The sequence below is a fragment of the Salmo salar genome, chromosome ssa11 (assembly GCF_905237065.1).
Source record: "Salmo salar chromosome ssa11, Ssal_v3.1, whole genome shotgun sequence".
NCBI classification, from domain to species: Eukaryota; Metazoa; Chordata; class Actinopteri; order Salmoniformes; family Salmonidae; genus Salmo; species Salmo salar.
The window spans coordinates 27,164,411-27,184,126 of NC_059452.1; the positions used below are offsets into that span (position 1 = coordinate 27,164,411).

At 42.3% G+C, this 19,716-nt stretch overlaps 1 protein-coding gene across 1 annotated transcript in view; it reads left to right on the forward strand.

Annotated features, from left to right (window-relative positions):
• LOC106562373 (carbohydrate sulfotransferase 8) overlaps nucleotides 1-19,716 on the forward strand; it is a 199,337-nt gene that overhangs the window by 40,365 nt on the left and 139,256 nt on the right. The window contains exon 2 of the mRNA XM_045689291.1: nucleotides 9,611-9,816. Coding sequence (XP_045545247.1) covers nucleotides 9,642-9,816 — 175 coding nt within the window. The 5' untranslated portion in view covers nucleotides 9,611-9,641. The remainder of the gene's footprint in view (nucleotides 1-9,610; nucleotides 9,817-19,716) is intronic.

A 19,716-nucleotide genomic window follows, 5' to 3' on the forward strand; every position in this document is an offset into this window, starting at 1 on the left:
TCTTAACTGACTTGCCTAGTTAAATAAAGGTTAAATAAAAATGTAAAAAATATATGTCCAGTTCCCCGGTTCTCTTCCACATTGTGTTTCTGTCTGTTCCAGACCTTTAAATCAACGATTGAGCTAATACTAAATAACACAGAGGTAATCTGGCTTGTCTGTGTTTTACAGATTGAATTAAGTCAAATACAGATCTTGTGTCGTACCTGTATGTCCAGTATTTCATAGACTGACAACTCCAACTACTGGCAAAGCTAGTCTGGTGTTCTTGCCATTGAAATGAGTTAAATATAGAGCTTGTGTGGTGTATCACTATACTTCTCATACTGACAGCTCTCACTGCTAACAAAGCAGAGCTGAGCAGAGCACAGGCATTCTGCTTAACAGAGAAAGTACATCACCCTTTTTACATAACTTTCATTACAATTGATTGATCTTTTTTTGTGATTCAGAATATTGCAGTTGAACTTGAAACATACGGTTTTCAATACACTGTCTGCCAAGTTTGATGCCAATAATTGCTGTTTTCAGTCTGCTGACTACTTTTGATTGATACGAGAGACGAGAGAGAGCCATCTACTGTATTTTAGCCCACCAGTCAGACTCAGTTCGGAGAGACATCTATTTTAGCCCACCAGTCAGAATCAGTTCAGCCATTGTTTGTTTGTTTTTCCTCTCTGTTGGAGAGGGACTTTGTTGAGTTGACAGAAGTATTGATTTTGCAGAATGTCTCCCATCTGTCATGCTAATCCACATTAATGCTGGACACCCAAGCAAAATATTGTCTGGCTAAATCTGATGAAAGGTCACCTCTGCTTTATTTAAGACTGTAAATCATACTGTTTAAGGGGATGGCCATGGAACCCAGAGCTTTACAAATATCTCCCATCGCAGTGGCTGCTGCCGCCACACTATTAATGTGTATGTTGATTTTACTTTTATGATGTGTAACTTTTCGGGAGGCTGAATAAGAGGTGCGTCTTTATTGGAACAATATCACTTATGGGGTGATACAGTACTACCAGCTGTTTCCCATGGTCCTCTTTGGGCTAGGTGGGGCGCTAGTGACCCACCTCGACAACATCCCGTGAAATTGCAGAGCGCGAAATTCAAAATACAAAAATCGTAATATTAAACATTCATGAAAATACAAGTGTCATACATCATTTAAAAGCTTAACTTCTTGTTAATCCAACCGCTTTGTTAGATTTCAAAAGGCTTTACGGTGAAAGCATACCATGCGATTACCTGAGGACAGCGCCCCGCGAACAAAAGCATTAAAAACATTTTCCAAACCAGCAGAGAAATAGCGATAAAATAAATCACATCCCTTTGAAGATCTTCCTCTGTTTGCAATCCCAAGGGTCCCAGCTACACAACAAATGGTTGTTTTGTTCGATAAGGTCCTTCTTTATATCCCAAAAAAGTCAGTTTAGTTGGCGCGTTTGATTCAGTAATCCACCCGTTCCACTCGTTCAACATGCATACAAAGGAATCCCAAAAGTTACCAATAAACTTCGTCCAAACAAGTCAACAACATTTCTAATCAATCCTCAGGTACCCTAATATGTAAATAAACAATACAATTTGTATCACCCCTTTACTCAAACGCTTTCATGAAAGGCTAGTTTGCCAGCTAGGGTCTTTCTAAAAGTCTCTCTGCTTAAGAACAAATAAATAGTCTGCCATACACGTTGCCAACCATGCTGGCAAAAAGATGCCTCCACAAGTTGAAATCCATGTGGGTGGATTTAGCAAATTTCGATGGAATTATATGAAATATGAACAGATTTTCTCTATTTCTTCTCTATTTTTGCGTATTTTTGATACTGAATGTTATCAGATCTTCAACCAAAACCTAATATTAGATAAAGGGAATCTGAGTTTACAAATAACAAAAAACAATGGATACTTATTTTCTTTATTTAATAAAGAAGGAATCCCAAAAGTTACCAATAAACTTCATCCAAACAAGTCAAACAACGTTTCTAATCAATCCTCAGGTACCCTAATATGTAAATAAACAATACAATTTAAGACGGAATGTAGTATGTTCAATACCGGAGATAAATAAGAAAGTGCGTGCCCTCATCCACAAGCACCACAAGACTACAGTCCAAAATGAGAGACACCTTGAAAAACTACAATTACTAACTCATTTTTTTCAAAACAAGCTTGAAACCCTTTCTAAAGACTGTTGACATCTAGTAGAATGCATAGGAACTGCAATCTGGGAGGAATTCCTTTGAATATCCCATAAACAAGCATTTGAATGGGTGGTTACCTCAACAACAAAACAATTTCTGGATGGATTCTCCTCGGGCTTTCGCCTGCCATATCAGTTCTGTTACACTCACAGACATTATTCTAACAGTTTTAGAAACCTCAGAGTGTTTTCTATCCAATGCTACCAATTATATGCATATCCTAGCTTCTGTGCCTGAGTAACAGGCAGTTTACTTTGGGCACGTCAGTCATCCGAACTTCCGAATACTGCCCCCTAGCCTTAAGAAGTTCATTAATTAATGGGTCCTTGGTAACATTAAGTACTAGAAATATGGAATATATGTTGAATTGACAACTGTGCCCAGTGGGGAATGGCATTTGTTTTGCATTCAGTGACAAGCATGACAAGACGTGTAAAAAGGCCTCTCCTAGACATGCGGGTAGTATTAACTGACCAGGTCTGTGAGCATCATATATTTTTCTATATATTCTCTGTATATTCTGTTTATCGTCTATATATTCTTTCTGTATATTCTGTTTGTTGTTGTCAGCACCATTTCACCAGGTAGAATTGTGGGCTGTCCCGTGTGGATTGGTTTGGTTTTGAAGTGCATTAAGCGCATTTAAGGTTTCGGACCAGCATGACTACACGCTAGCCTCACACATCACTGCCTTTCCGTTTCAACCTTTTAAAAACACAGTGTTCTAGCTAGCCCATGGTGTAAGTTACAGTCTGTCCTTTACTCAAACACTTTCATGAAAGGCTAGTTTGCCAGCCAGGGTCTTTCTAAAAGTCGCTCTGCTTAAGAACAAATAAATAGTCTGCCATACACATGTTGCCAACCATGCTGGCAAAAAGATGCCTCCACAAGTTGAAATCCATGTGGGTGAATTTAGCAAATTTCGATGGAATTATATGAAATACGAACAGATTTTCTCTATTTCTTCTCTATTTTTGCGTATTTTTGATACTGAATGTTATCAGATCTTCAACCAAAACCTAATATTAGATAAAGGGAAACTGAGTGAATAAATAACATAAAAAAATTGATACTTATTTTCTTTATTTAATTAACAAAGTTATGCAACACCCAATACCCCTATGTGAAAAGGTAATTGCCCCCTTACGCTCAATAACTGGTTTTCCACCTTTAGCTGTGATGATTGCAACCAAATGCTTCCTGTAGTTGTTGATCAGTCTCTCACATCGCAGTGGAGGAAGTTTGGCCCACTTTGTATATTACGCTCATATTACGCTCATGTAATTCGTCCAAACCGACAAACCGACAAAATTTGATGCAACATCAAACAAAGCGCTAGTATCTCTCAGGACTTTCTGTTTTTGGCCTTGCTTATTAATGAGGTTTAGATATAGCCCCTTCACAGCTAATGAAGGACACATATTTAGTGTAATATATGCACATCTTCCAAGGTCTTAGTCAGACTTAATGCAATATGAGTTTCTACGATCTATTAGGATGTGGCTTCATATTACAGCATTATGTATTCACTTTAATATGGGTTGCTGATTGAATACAACTGTGAAGGAAAAGCAGTGTTCAATTGAATTAAACTGTAATTAGCATTATTGTGTTTGGCGCTGCAATTATTTTATTGAATGTGAAGAGCGTTATTCAGTAAAGGACAGTACAAAAGAGCACAGCTTAGGGGACTCCTCTGCATTAGGTTTCAGGTAGGTGATAGAGTTACACCTCTCCCTCCCTCTCTTTTCTTTTTTCTTTCTTTCTTTCTTTCTTTCTTTCTTTCTTTCTTTCTTTCTTTCTTTCTTTCTTTCTTTCTTTCTTTCTTTCTTTCTTTCTTTCTCTCTCTCTCTCTCTCTCTCTCTGTCTCTCTCTCTCTCTTACTTTCTCTCTCTCTATGAACCTAACCTTTTGTATTTGAATTAGTATCTTGAGTGAACAGAGTCCAGGGACAATACGGACAATATGGCTAAAGAAGCTTCTGTTATGTTGTTATGTCAGACCTAATTTGTTAGGGTGGAAAGAAACAATCCTTACCCACATCTCAAATCTGAGTAATAGAACAGTGGTAGGCCTATCCATCTCATGCAGTTTAAAAGCACAGACAGTGAATGAATGAATTTGATCGTATTGATACCTTCATAAAGACTTTGCCAGAGCCTTATACTTAAACAACATTTTAGACACTTCCATGTTGCCCTTGGATCTCCATTCAACTTCCTGGTTTAGGTTTAACTAACTTTATTTTTCAAGGATTTAAAATGGTTCCTGCCTTGTTTGTCTGTAAAACATTAAGCATTGATTAAAGGGGAGGGACGGGAGGTCAGTACAGACTCATCTCTATTGATCAGTATGTGTGTTTACCCATGCAGGCAAACAGACATTGTGGGAGTATACATTGGACCCAGGAAGACCAGGAACAACAATCTCAGGGACAGTTGAAGTTTGAATGTCAAATGAAGTCATTGTCAATTCGTTGTTGTATGGTATGATGCAATTTAATACTAGTCTCTTTAACTCATCATCTACAGTGTAGATTCTACACATGAACAGTTATCATGGCTGAAATACAACTGTTTGCTAAAGAACAGATGGCTATTATAGTTTTAAGGACCAACACTGCACCATTACTTGGTAACCACCTCCCTCATTGACACCACGCTCAATACATCAACAGGTACATTACACTACTGTTCAAAAGTTTGGGGTCACTTAGAAATGTCCTTGTTTTTGAAAGAAAAGCTACAAAAATTGTCCATTAAAATAACATCAAATTGATCAGAAATACAGTGTAGACATTGTTAATGTTGTAAATGGCTATTGTAGCTGGAAACGGCAGATTTTTTATGAAATATCTACATAGGCTTACAGAGGTCCGTTATCAGCAACCATCACTCCTGTGTTCCAATGGCACGTTGTGTTAGCTAATCCAAGTTTGTCATTTTAAAAGGCTAATTGATCATTAAAAAACCCTTTTGCAATTATGTTAGCACAGCTGAAAACGGTTGTCCTGATTAAAGAAGCAATAAATCTGTCTTTGTTTAGACTAGTTGAGTATCTGGAGATTCAGCGTTTGTGGGTTCGATTACAGGCTCAAAATGGCCAGAAATAAAGTACTTTCTACTGAAACTCATCAGTCTATTCTTGTTCTGAGAAATGAAAACTATTCCATTCGGGAAATTGCCAAGAAACTGAAGATCTCGTACAACACTGTGTACTACTCCCTTCACAGAAAAGCACAAACTGACTCTACAATAGTCATTTACAACATTAACAATGTCTGTACTGTATTTCTGATCAATTTGATGTTATTTTAATAGACAAAAAAAAGTGCTTTTCTTTCAAGAACAAGGACATTTCTAAGTGACCCCAAACTTTTGAACGGTAGTGGATGTACTATCGTGAAACAAAAAAAGGAGATGTGAAAAGACTTTATGATGGTGAGCATTAAGATTTGCACCAACAGTAAAGACATTCTCCTATCTCTATGGCCACATTATGCAACACATATCACAACATGAAATATCTCTTACCCTCGTACAAACAAACCAGACACCCAGCTCTGCTTTCCTTCTTTCATTTTATTCTTCTCACAAATGGAAATCCATACAGTAGCTCTTGGGGTTCAAATGACAAAAGTATATGCCTACCTTTTATACCTCAGTTGTATGAAAATGAGATGTTTATGTACCGTAGCGGAGAATGAGTCATAAGAAGTTCTCAACACACAAAGAGACCGTTCTGTGCTGTGTGCTGTGATTATGCTATTACCTGGGAGGTTTGGAAGACTTCCTGTGTAGGTAATAGGATGCATCCCAATGGTATCCTATTCCCTTTATAGTTCACTACTTTTAGATTTTTTTCTGGATCAAAATGGGGCTTAGGTGGTAGGGGCGTGGTGGGGGCGTGGCCATGGGGGTGTTCAATGGTGCGGTCGGCGACCCAACATTTTAGAGGCCCTCCTGTTGGTCTCAGTGACAATATTGAGTTGTTCTAAAGCTAATTTCCTGCAATTCTACACATCTTGCCATGGCTTATGCTATCTGAGTGACTCAACCTTATAACAAAATCAATGGGGGCCCCATGCCATGACAAAACTACTCCTGAATGCATAATTTGTAGATTTTTTGATTCTCCCTGACTGTCGAGCTTTTATTTTGGTGATTGTTAATTCTTATTTAAAACAATATAGGTCCATTATCTTTTCTACATACTTTATATCTGGTTTTAGTCCTTTTAAGTTTACACTGAAAACGTTTAATTATCCCGATTTTCATTTTTATAATAATAATAATAGTAATATTATTATTTTTATAATAATAATAATAATATTATTTGGACATAAGCGGTCTGAAAAAACACTAGGGCGACCCGCCCCAAACTTTTGTATGCAGAAAAAACCCTGCTTTTAACCAGGGACAACAGGGCTAGGGTTAAAAGTAGTGCACTATATAGGGGATATAATGCCATTTGGGACACACACACATACTGTACTGAGAAACTGTTTCCTCAACAAACTTTCCTCCATTTCCTCTGCTCTATTCTCCACTGCATCCCCATAATAATTCTATGAATGTCTTTCATTGGAGACTTTCACAATTCCAGCTGCAACTCCTTTGCCCTCTCTAGCCTCATGCTGTGGTACTCTTTAATGAGCTCCCAGTAGCTGGTCTGCTGGGGTTCAGGCTGCTATAGCTGGAATATTACTCAAATGTGCTCATTAAATATAATTCTGCATTTTGCACAATATCGATATGTAAACCCAGATTAACATTTTGTTTGACCATTGTCTTAACGAGATAGTGTGTGTGTGTGTGTAATTTTTGCATGTTGCATGTAGCACACTGTAGATGTTCTGCAGGTAGAGGTCAGGAAGTCAAATGTGCAAATCATTATTATGAAGCTGAATATGAAGCTCTCTTTTCTGAACTTGTAATGTTATGTAACAGCATTGACAATAGTCCAGTGATTGGACACAATAATACTATGGCTTTTCATTTATTGAATGAAGGATGTTTAAAAAGCATTCACTAAGTCCAAAGCTTCATATAGCAGTGTAGCTAGGACATTGGCACTCTCAGCCATGCTGTGTAATATATTCTGTCTTTTCAGACCTGAACATGGGAACACTACTGCAGGGGCTGTCTGTATATTAATAGCCTACCTGTGACTTCATCTGTAGCATTTGCTGTTATGCACCATAGAGAGAATAACTACTCTAAAGGTGTTTGGGTGTTATTTGTGAGGGTGTTTGAGCATGTCTGTTTGCGTCTGAGCCGTCATCAGCCCTTTGTCTGAGTGTGTCTGGGTGTACGTGTCCCCTGCAGAGCCAGCCACGGGCAGCCAGGTCACCGTCACAGGGGGCAGGGGAATGTGTGAGGTGGCTGGGGGCCGCTGCCGGCTGAGGTGTGGGGCTGACTGTATGTTAGATGGGGGAAGTGTGGGATGTTACGTATGTCAGCTACATGAACAGAAAGAGAGCGAGACATTGCCACTACCATACTGTAGCCAATTGGATAACTGGAACAAAGGAGTGCAGAAACAGACCTATGCATTAGCTGTGCTTGATTGAACTTGCCGAGCACAATGGAAACAACATAATAGTCCCAAAATTGCAAATCCTTCCCACCTGGTGCCCCAGGCAGCCACAGTCAGTTGCTCAGATTATTTGAAAGAAAACAAATACCATCTGAGCACTGTTTTTTTCTACATAACAGAATAACAGTCAGTTTGGTGGCTAATCTCATTTACTGATGGGTAATCTCCATCACAGCAGCAGAACGGATTACTCCTGACCACAGATCAGCCAGCTGCCATAAATAAGGACAATTAGCTCTGCGGTGAACATGACTTTGCCTCCCATTTCACCCCTGTCAAACCCTGGGCTCAGGTAGTAATTGAATAGTGAATGGAATAGGGCCACCAACTGAATCTTTCTTTGTCCCTTTGTTATGGTGCCAGTCATTTAATTCTGACCATAAATCGTTTCTGGGCCACCTGTTTCATTATTGCCAAGGGAAGTTAGATATGCAGTAAGTTATACAGAACAGAACAGAATACAAGTTTTTCATTGCAAGCTGTGCTACGTTCAGTCCACATACAGTTTTTGTGTGTTTTTCCTGTAATCATACTTTAAAAGACCACAGTGCATACAAAATACTAATAGCTATATCCCATAAATGGGAATTGGGAATATGGTAGAAAACGAAACATTATAATCAGAATACATTTTATGTTTGCTTAATTAATTCAGCAGATGGATACATACACTTCCCTGCGTTTGATCCAGTTGATCAGAGGGCGTGTGTTCCCAGCAAAACAATAGATGCATATAAGAATGAGATATGTCCCTGGCTGATTGTACTGGCTGATTTATCCATGACTGAAGGCCAGCCAAAGTGGTTTGATATCTGATTGTACTGGCTGATTTATCCATGACTGAAGGCCAGCCAAAGTGGTTTGATATCTGATTGACTGCTATTGGTCTCCAAGGTTATGGAATCAGTTAACTCATATGGCGTGATGAATTGTTTCTTATTTTCAATTATATGTGTTCATTATTTATATTTTTCTAGTCTCATTCTGTATATTTATAGACGCCGTTGATGACCCCCTATTCACCAGTATCTAGTTAACTTGTTACCTGGTACACCTGTTACACGCAGGTGCGTCTTCTTAAGTGCGTGTCTCCACTTCATTTGTTTGTACAGCACTGATGAAGGCATAGCAGCTGAAACGTATGCTCCTTTTTATGTTTAGCACTTTGCACTTTCACCTTTTTGGATTCTTTCGATCATTGATTACATCAAGTATATTTTTGCATCCCGCCTCCTTGGTTTTTTCCTTTTTATGGTTTGAGTGCGAGATCCCATTGAATTCTTTAGATGCTTTTTCTCTCGTGCACAGGCCATCGTTCATTGTAGCCTGAGCACAGACCTTCATACTGGCTCACTGATTCATAAAAAACATGGCTTCTAGATTTCATGTCAAGTTGTCCACAGTTTAACACATTAGGACGTACGTTGTTTGATGTAATTTACAAACAGACTTTAAAGAGCCTATGTTTATCATTAATACTGCACAGTATGTCTTTTAAGTAGTTCCTGCTTATAAAATGTAACATCTCTGGTCATTTACATACAATATGTTTATTCATCTTGGGTGGTAAGCATTTGGCAGTACAAAGAGAATGTGTTTCTATAGTTGTCACTCAGTAAGGTGAACACATTTTGTAGTAATCCAATGAGAAGAAAACTATTGAAGAACCATGATTAGCCTACCTATATTAATGTCATTATAACCTATTTAATCCTATGCCATGTCATGCTATGTCCTATATTGTGCTCCTATATCTTATGTCCTGTCCTATCTGGGCTGACTCTGTCCCTGTTCTCTCTCCCCAGGCAGCAGTCTGAGCTGAGGCAGGATAGCAGGATGCTGTGGGTGGAGTGTAGGATAGTGGACGCCCTGCGTGGGAGAAGACGGATGAGGGCCACGGCCGTCAAGCTGCCCTGCTCCTTCTGGTTCCTCCTGCTGTTCGGGGCCGGAGGCCTCGTCCTCTTCATACACCTCCAGGACCTCTCAGAGATGGTCCAGCAACAGGCTCCAGGTCAGTGGGAGAGAGATTCTACCCTATTCTACAGTCAGTTTCTACTGACCTGAAACTGGAATGGGTTGATACTATCATCAGTACTGTACGTTGTGAAAGAAGCGTGACACACATACAAATAAACCCATATACATCTGTTCACATGCATGTACACATGTACTATACTTACTGTTATTGTCAACCTGCTCCTCTATTGGATTAAAGTTTGATAAGAACCGTACCAAGTTTGCATACTGAAAAGGTGAAGCAATTGGTTATGAGTTATCATGAGACAATGCCAGGATGTCAACCGTAAATGAGGGCAATGTCCTTGGTGGTGCACTGTGAGGGCACCAATGGTGAACACCTGCTACAGCACCACAGGACTGAGCCACACACTGAGAGATAGAGAGATATGGAGGGAGATGGGGAGAGAGCTGGGGAGAGAGAGAGGGCTAGGATGTAGATAAGAGGGAGGGAGAGGGAGAGAGGGAGGGAGAGATGGGGGAGGCTCTATGAACCGCTGTGTGTGGGTCTATCATGTGTCACCCGTGCTGTGTGTCATCATCAGTATCAGACAGGATGAGTACAGTGTCAGCCTCTCTATCAATAAGAGGTACTTACGGAGAGTGAGAACTCGCCTGGCTCTAATATTCCCCTGTTAGATGCTCGTGCGGGTAATATCATACACACACACACACACACACACACACACACACACACACACACACACACACACACACACACACACACACACACACACGCACACACTGCCGAGTGTTGAGTGTGTCTAACCTGGAAACTGCAGAGCTAGTGGGCCACACACATTGTAGAAATGGCAAGATGTTTTGGCTTGTCTATTCAGAAGGAGCACCATGCCAAGTTCAATATCATGGTGACAAGATAGTGGCATGGCCTTTTTTTATTGAGGATTTTGTGACTATGTGGGGTGGTCCTTTGTAGCTCAGTTGGTAGAGCATGGTGCTTGTAACCTAGAGTAGTGGGTTCAATTCCCACGTCCACCCATACGTTACATTTATACACACATGACTGTAAGTTGCTTTGGATAAAAGTGTCTGCTAAATGGCATATATTATATTTTTATGATAAGCACTTAATGAATTTGAAATAATTAAACTGCTGACATACTGTACTGTAATTGTACTGTACGAGTATCCATTTTCATGCAAAAGCAAGCATGCAAGCACTATCCAGGCACTGATTTAGTTAGAAAGAAACAATGCAAATTTCACAAATGATGTATGACACATGAAGTGTTACAATGAACATTCAGTGACTTCAGTATAGCTTACATCGCTGGGAAAATAATGCTGAACTGTATCTATGCCTTAAGCTACGATGCCTCACTTCCGCCAGAAGCTCATCTCTAATAGTGTTGAGTTTTAATACATTGGATGTCAGCTTCTATCTATCTTCCTCTCTCCACTGCTCATCCTCTTTGTCTGGCTGTGGAGTACAGTCACAGTCAGTGGAATGCTTTGGTCCCCCGTAGTTAAGATAACACTCACAATAACCGAACAGGAACCAGCAGTTTAACAGGATGGGCAACAGTCTCTCCTGATCTCCACAGTAACTGTTTAAGGGACAATCGAGGGGAAACCCATTAGCTACCATTCTCCTGGGGAAAAGACATAGCTCAAAGTCCTAGCAGCTAGCTGAGATAAATTGCTAACACACATTTTGACCAGTGAGCATTTTTCCAACACTTAAAGCCTTGCTGTCACAGTGTGGGCCAACGGCTGAGAGGAAGGTCTAGTTGTATGGTGGTGTTCCAGTAAAGGCATGTGTCTTCACTCAAACACCAATAACAAATCATTGCCATCTCATTGGAACAAACCCTATGGCAAAGCAAAGTCATTCTTCATCGGAAAAAAGGACAAGGGCCCGTTGAGTGGACTGGTACAGTATTACACAACTCAACTGAGATCGTGCTGAGTCGTGACTAGGTCACCCACTATTCTCTTGTTCCAGTTATAGTATAATTACATAGCACTAATCCATTTCTCATCCCATTTCTCCTCTGATAATCATATCATGGAAGAGAGCATGTTAGCTCGACTCGGTTACAGTAGCTAATCTATAGAGATGCTCTGTTTACTTCAGAGGACTGCTGTGCTATGCATTGAATGGCACAAATTGAACAAAGGCACAGTGGTGTGTTTACCAGTTAATGTCTAATTGCACTCTTACCATGCAAAGAAAATCCTACCCAACGTCCTTGACATCTTTAATGATCCATGGCTTGGCATCCACAGTGAGGAGTCGTGGTTAAAAAGCCATCTGCTTGGAGTGAAGACGATAGTGTCACTGTCTCTTTTATATGCAGCATGTCGCCAGGCAGTCAAAGAACACTTCACACATCACTGATGTGATGACATGGAGAACGAAAAATATGTACTAAGGTACGAGAGCCTGTGTGTGTGTGTGTGTGTGTGTGCGTGCGTGCATGCGTGCATGCATGTGTTTTTCCTTAGATGTAGCCTAGTCTTGTTGGTGAAATATAAAACCTTTCTCTATATCAGTGGTATTCAAAGTTGGGGTCGGGGAACGGTAGTGGTGTCGCCCAAGATTTATATATATAGAGTATATTTAGTACTTAGTATTTGTTAGGATCCCCAGTTAGCTGCTGACCAGGCAGGGCTAGTCTTCCTGAGGTCCAAACAGGAAACAACATAACAAATAAAATACACAATATACATACATATTCACAGCACTACATTTACATTACAATTTAGCCATTCAGCAGAAGCTCCCATCCAGAGCGGCCCACAGCTAGTGCATTCATCTGGAGATGACAACATATCACAGTCATACCCCAACCACGTATCACATACATAATACAATACATAATACAATGCAAAATACAACACAAATTTCATTAAAATGTCTGTGTGTCTCTTCATGGCCAGGCCGTAAGGTGTTCTTTTATCTGTTTTTTTGAATCTGGTTTAGTCATGGCTCCAACAGACGCCTCACAAGTCTTCAACTGGCAGCTTCATTAAATAGTACCCGCAAAACACCAGTCTCAACGTCAACAGTGAAGAGGCAACTGGCCTTCTAGGCAGAGTTGCAAAGAAAAAGCCATATCTCAGACTGGCCAATAAAACTATTTTATGACCATTTTGAGCCTATAATTGAACCCACAAATGCTGATGCTCCAGATACTCAACTAGTCTAAAGAAGGACAGTTGTATTGCTTCTTTAATCAGAACCCAGTTTTCAGCTGTGCTAACATAATTGCAAAAGGGTTTTTTAAAATGATAAACTTGGATTAGCTAACACAACGTGCCATTGGAACACAGGAGTGATGGTTGCTGATAATGGGCCTCTGTACACCTATGTAGATATTCCATAAAAAATCAGCCGTTTCCAGCAACAATAGTCATTTAAAACATTAACAATGTCTACACTGTATTTCTGATCAATTTGATGTTATTTTAATGGACAAAACATTAGCTTTTCTTTCAAAAACAAGGACATTTCTAAGTGACACCAAACTTTTGAATGGTAGTGTAGATTGTATTTTTGGGGGGAACAAACAAATAAGAGTACAGATGGGACAATATACACGTTTTTTTTGAGAATGACAATTTCAAAATGTATTTATTGTTTTCATTTTGGTAAGAGATGATAATGTAATGAATTTAAGGTTATTTGTTGATGTAAATCACATTTTACAGATTTTAAGGTAGTGTCATTAAATTTGTGGTGTGGTGGGGTCACAATAAATTCTTGCAACAAAAATGGGGTGCCCAGAAATTATTTTAGAGAAAATGGGGTACCCTCTGAAAAAGTTTGAATACCACTGCTCTATGATCTACAGTGGCTTGCGAAAGTATTCACCCCTTGGCATTTATCGTATTTTGTTGACTTACAACCTGGAATTAAAATAGATTTTTGGGGGGTTTGTATCATTTGATATATACAACTTGAGCGTGCATTACTATTCACCCCCCACCCAAAAAGTCAATACTTTGTAGAGCCACCTTTTGCAGAAATTACAGCTGCAAGTCTCTTGGGATATGTCTCTATAAGGTTGGCACATCTAGCCACTGGGATTTTTGCCCATTCTTCAAGTTAAAACTGCTCCAGCTCCTTCAAGTTGGATGGGTTCCGCTGGTGTACAGCAATCTTTAAGTCATACTACAGATTCTCAAGTTAATTGAGGTCTGGGATTTGACTAGGCCATTCCAATAAATTTAAATGTTTCCCCTTAAACCACTTGAGTGTTGCTTTAGCAGTATGCTTAGTGTCATTGTCCTGGTGGAAAGTGAACCTCTGTCCCAGTATCAAATCTCTGGAAGACTGAAACAGGTTTCCCTCAAGAATTTGAAAAAATGAAACACATCCCCACAGCATGATGCTGCCACCACCATGCTTCACTGTGGGGATGGTATTCTCGGGGTGATGAGAGGTGTTGAGTTTGCGCCATACATGTTGTTTTCCTTGATGGCCAAAAAGCTCAATTTTTTATCACCTTCTTCCATATGTTTGGGAGTCTCCCACATGCCTTTTGGCGAACTCCAAATGTTGTTTGCTTATTTTTTTCTTTAAGCAATGGATTTTTTTCTGGCCGCTCTTCCATAAAGCCCAGCTCTGTGGAGTGTACGGCTTAAAGTGGTCCTATGGACAGATACTCCAATCTCTGCTGTGGAGCTTTGCAGCTCCTTCAGGGTTATCTTTGGTCTCTTAGTTGCCTCTCTGATTAATACCCTCCTTGCCTGGTCCGTGAGTTTTGGTGGTCAGACCTCTCTTGGCAAGTTTGTTGTGGTGCCATATTCTTTCCATTTTTTAATAATGGATTTAATGGTGCTCCGTGGGATGTTCAAAGTTTCTGATATTTTTTATAACCCAACCCTGATTTGGACTTCTCCTCAACTTTGTCTCTGACCTGATTGGAGAGCTCCTTGGTCTTCATGGTGCAGCTTGCTTGGTGGTGCCCCTTGCTTAGTGGTGTTGCAGACTCTGGGGCCTTTCAGAACAGGTGTATATATACTGAGATCATGTGACACTTAGATTGCACACAAGTGGACTTTATTTAACTAATTATGTGACTTATGAAGGTAATTGGTTGCACCAGATCTTATTTAGGGGCTTCATAGCAAAGGGGGTGAATACATATGTACGCACCACTTTTCTGTTTTTTATTTTTTATAATTTTTTGAAACAAGTTATTTTTTTTCATTTCACTTCACCTATTTGGACTATTTTGTGTATGTCCATTACATGAAATCCAAATAAAAATCAATTTAAATTACAGGTTGGAATGCAACAAAATAGGAAAAACGCCAAGAGTGATGAATACTTTTGCAAGGCACTGTACCAGTGGACTGACTGTGGATGTATGTACAACTATCCTCTCATCTGGTCCACAACAACCCTCCCTCCATCCCCCATCCCTCCATCCCTCCCTCCATCTCTCCATCAATCCCTCTTCACATGCAAGGAACAGTGCATATTGTTTCAAGCTGGAAGGTAGAATTTGATCTCTCCCCACCAGAGGTCCAGTAATCCTTTAAGCCGTTATGTTTGCAGAGTCTAATTTAGCCGTCTCTTAATGTAATTAAATTGTGCTGATGACCTAGCGTGGAGGGAGGGGCTGAGCAACAATATTTCCATGCAAATTCACTCCAGTTGATGTTTGTGGAAAAAAATGTATATTATATGACATTATTTCCTCTCCATCCTTTGCCTGTCCACCTCACAACGCTCCCTTAACAACAACTACTTGTGTAGACCTGGCACCATCCACTCTCACTCCACTCCACTCCATCCCACCCAGTTCAGTGCATTTGAAATTAATTATTGGGAAAGCTACGTCACTCAGTCATTTTACACAACCCTAAGTGCTATGTACCCCTGACCTTTGACATAGTAGGTACACACTGTCTCTGGGGATTTCGTGAGAAAAACAGAACTTAATTGAAACAGTGCAACCATACAGTACAATAAGAGTTTTCTGCTGGTTGGTTTTGTCCCTGGATCACATGACAATCTGGATGGTTATCTGGAGAGTGCAATGGCAACCTGTGCTCATGCCAAGCCGTAGATGTTACAGATCTCCATTCTCCTCTGTACACCTCAGCCACTGAGGAGGGATAGCCTATTATGGTCTGGCAGAACACGCTGAAACCTGAACCATCAAAGTGGCCTTGATAGCTGAAACTCTGACACCCTGGATACAGAAGCCTACCTTTGCGTAGGTAGGCATTTAGTAGGTAGGTATTCGTCTAGGTACTCAGTAGGTACTGTAGGTATTCATTGTCCACATTGCCAACTCAGTCTGCTAACCTACTAGGGTATCACAATTGCTCCGTGGCAACACCAAGGTCATGTGGTGTTCTATTAACATCAATCCCCTGTGGTCATGTTCTGGGCTCTCTGGTCTGGACATAATCTGTTTTCCAAAGCCATCTGATCCCACAACCAATGGCTGCCAATATGTTTCCAAATTGATTTTTTCCTCCACTTTCTTCCATTACAGTGAATGGCTGACGTCCAGAAAAATACAATGTTATACCTAAAGCAATACTATTACTCTACCAAAAGACTAAAAGCCATTTACTGTACTTTATTATGCAAGAGAGGCATATTATTATTTGGCTTTTGCCAGTTGTGTTTTTACTGCACAGACTTTAGAGAATGCTCTCTGTGTGTTGGAGAATATAGTCAGTGTGAGACACAGCCACAAATCATATTAGTGCAGCACTGAGTCTTGGGCGAGCGTTACATCTCCCCTGAACCATTCCTCAGTCCTGGACATAAAACTCTTCAAAACAGCTGATCTGGTGCTATCCAGTAAGCCATGAAATACAAAATGCAGCCCAGATTAGAAAGCATCCATATGAGACAGAGGAAGCTACATTGACCAGCCGAGAGTGAAAGAAAAAAAGCAGATGCTCTGATCTTTCCCTTTCAACTGTAGTGCAAAGGTGAAGATGCATCTTTTGAGCCTCCCACTAGTACAGACATGGGCAACTGGCGGAATGCCAGTTTTGAAGGCCCTCTGATCAATAATAAAAAATACATTATATTTTTGCGGGGGAACGCAGTCAGGGTCTCAACTTACAGTTGCGAGTTAGAATACTCAAGGTGAAATTTCAAAATATGGTTGTACATAAGATTTTTTTTGTTTTGTTATGTCAGTCACTGACTGTCACGTTCGTCGTAAGAACTGGACCAAGGCGCAGGGTACGTTGCGTTCCACATCTTTATTATAAAGTGAAACTTTAGCAAATACAAAACAATAAACGAACAAACGAAACGTGACGTTCTGGAGTGCTCACAGGCAACTACACAAAAACAAAACAAGATCCCACAAAACACAGTGGGGAAATGGCTGCCTAAATATGATCCCCAATCAGAGACAACGATAAACAGCTGCCTCTGATTGGGAACCATACCAGGCCAACATAGAAATTGAACAACCAAGATTACCCACCCGAGTCACACCCGACCTAACCAACATAGAGAATAAAAGGCTCTCTATGGTCAGAGCGTGACAGTACCCCCCCCCCAAAGGTGCGGACTCCGGCCGCAAAACCTGACTCAATAGGGGTGGGTCCGGGTGGGCATCTAGCGTTGGTGGTGGCTTCGGTGCAGGTCGTAACCCCCGCCCAGACCCCAGATCCGGCCATGGCGCCGGGCTGAACGTCGTGCCTGGACTGGGCACCGGCGCAGAAGAGGGCTCCGGCCATGGAGCTGGGTTTGCCACCGTGCCTGGACTGGGCATCGGTGTAGAGAAGGGCTCCGGCCCTGGAGCTGGGTTGGATGCCGTGCCTGGACATCGGCACAGAGGAGGGCTCCGGCCTTGGAGCTGGGCTGGTCGCCGTGCCTGGACTGGGCACCGGCGCAAAGGAAGGCTCCGGCCTTGGAGTGGGACTGAACGCCATGCCTAGACTGGACATCGGTGCAGAGGAAGGCTCCTGCCATGGAGCTGGACTGGACGCCGTGCCTGGACTGGGCCCCGGCACAAAGGAGGGCTCCGGCCTGTGGACCGTCGTGGGAGATTCCGGACTGTCGCAGGAGGTTCCGGACCGTGGACCGTCGTAGGAGGTTCCGGACTGTGGACCGTCGTAGGAGGTTCCGGACTGTCGCAGGAGGTTCCGGACCGTGGACCGTCGCAGGAGGTTCCAGACTGTGAACCGTCGCCGGAAGCTCTGGACTGGGGACCGTCGCCGGAAGCTCTGGACTGGGGACCGTCGCCAGAAGCTCTGGACTGGGGACCGTCACCGGAAGCTCTGGACTTGGGACCGTCGCCGGAAGCTCTGGACTGTTGATGCGCACTGGAGGCCTAGTGCGTGGAGCCGGTACAGGTGGCACTGGACTGGTGAGGCACACTGGAGGCCTGATGCGTGGGACCGGCACAGGTTGCACCGGACTGGTGACACGCTCTTCAGGGCGAGTGCGAGGAGCAGGCACAGGACACGTCGGACTGGGGGGGGCGCACTGGAGGCCTGATGCGTGGGACCGCCACAGGTTGCACCGGACTGGTGACACGCTCTTCAGGGCGAGTGCGAGGAGCTGGCACAGGACGTACTGGGCTGTGAAGGCGTACTGGAGACTTGGTGCGTAGAGCCGGCACACATGGTACCGGACAAATGATACGCTCCTCAAGGCGAGTGCGGGGAGCTGGCACAGGATGTACTGGGCTGTGGAGGCGTAATGGAGACATGGTACGTGGGGCTGGCACAGTTTTTACCAGACTGCTAGCACGCTCCTCAGGACGAGTACGGAGAGCTGACTCAGGTGGCATCGAACAGATAACACGCTCCTTAAGGGCGAATGTCATGCATCATACACCAACACAACAACTCTCTCATTTCTCTCTCCTCTAATTCCTCCATCAACTCACTGACGGTCTCTGACTCTCTCCGTTCACTCTCCTGCAATTTCTCCCTCTTCTCCCAGATTTGCTCTGGTACGCTCCTCGGCTCCGCCGACCACCCCGTGTGCCCCCTCCCCCCCCCAAACAAATTAGGGGCTGTCCTTTGGGCTTTCTTTGTGGCCGCAAACCCCGGCGTCATCGCTGTCCTCCCTTCTCTCCTTGCGTCTGCCGCCAAGGAAGGCGATCCTGTCCTGCCATTATTTCCTCCCAAGTCCAGGATCCCTTCCCATCCAAAATCTCCTCCCAAGTCCAGGATACTCTCTCATCCTGGGCACGCTGCTTGGTCCTGTTGTGGTGGGATCTTCTGTCACGATCGTCTTAAGAACTGGACCAAGGCACAGCGTACGTAGCGTTCCACATCTTTATTATAAAGTGAAACTACAGCCAATACAAAACAATAAACGAACAAACGAAACGTGACGTTCTGGAGTGCTCACAGGCAACTACACAAAAACAAAACAAGATCCCACAAAACACAGTGGGGAAATGGCTGCCTAAATATGATCCCCAATCAGAGACAACGATAAACAGCTGCCTCTGATTGGGAACCATACCATGCCAACATAGAAATAGAACAACCTAGATTACCCACCCTAGTCACACCCTGACCTAACCATCATAGAGAATAAAAGGCTCTCTATGGTCAGAGCGTGACACTGACGGTCACTTAATTAGCCCACGTCAGCAAAAATGTTGTAGATTGTTAGCTGACAGATGAGAGCAGCGATGAGCTGTGGTAGTGGGGGGTGTCCGCCTGGCCTTTCTCCAAGTGCACGCTGGGCTGTGTTCAAAAACTCCAAAAGGATTGAAAACAGGATGTGGGTTGAGCACCAGGTAGATCTAACAGAGAAGTGACTTTTTTTAAAGTCTTTGAAGGCCGCTATTGGAGCCTGTGCCGCTCAACATACCCAATCTGCCACATGGTTTGTCACTCTAACCCCACAGCCAAGGGTGGGCCGTACTGTACACTGTCCTGCTGCAGCACAGAGAGAACTCCTTCAGTGACCAAAGCC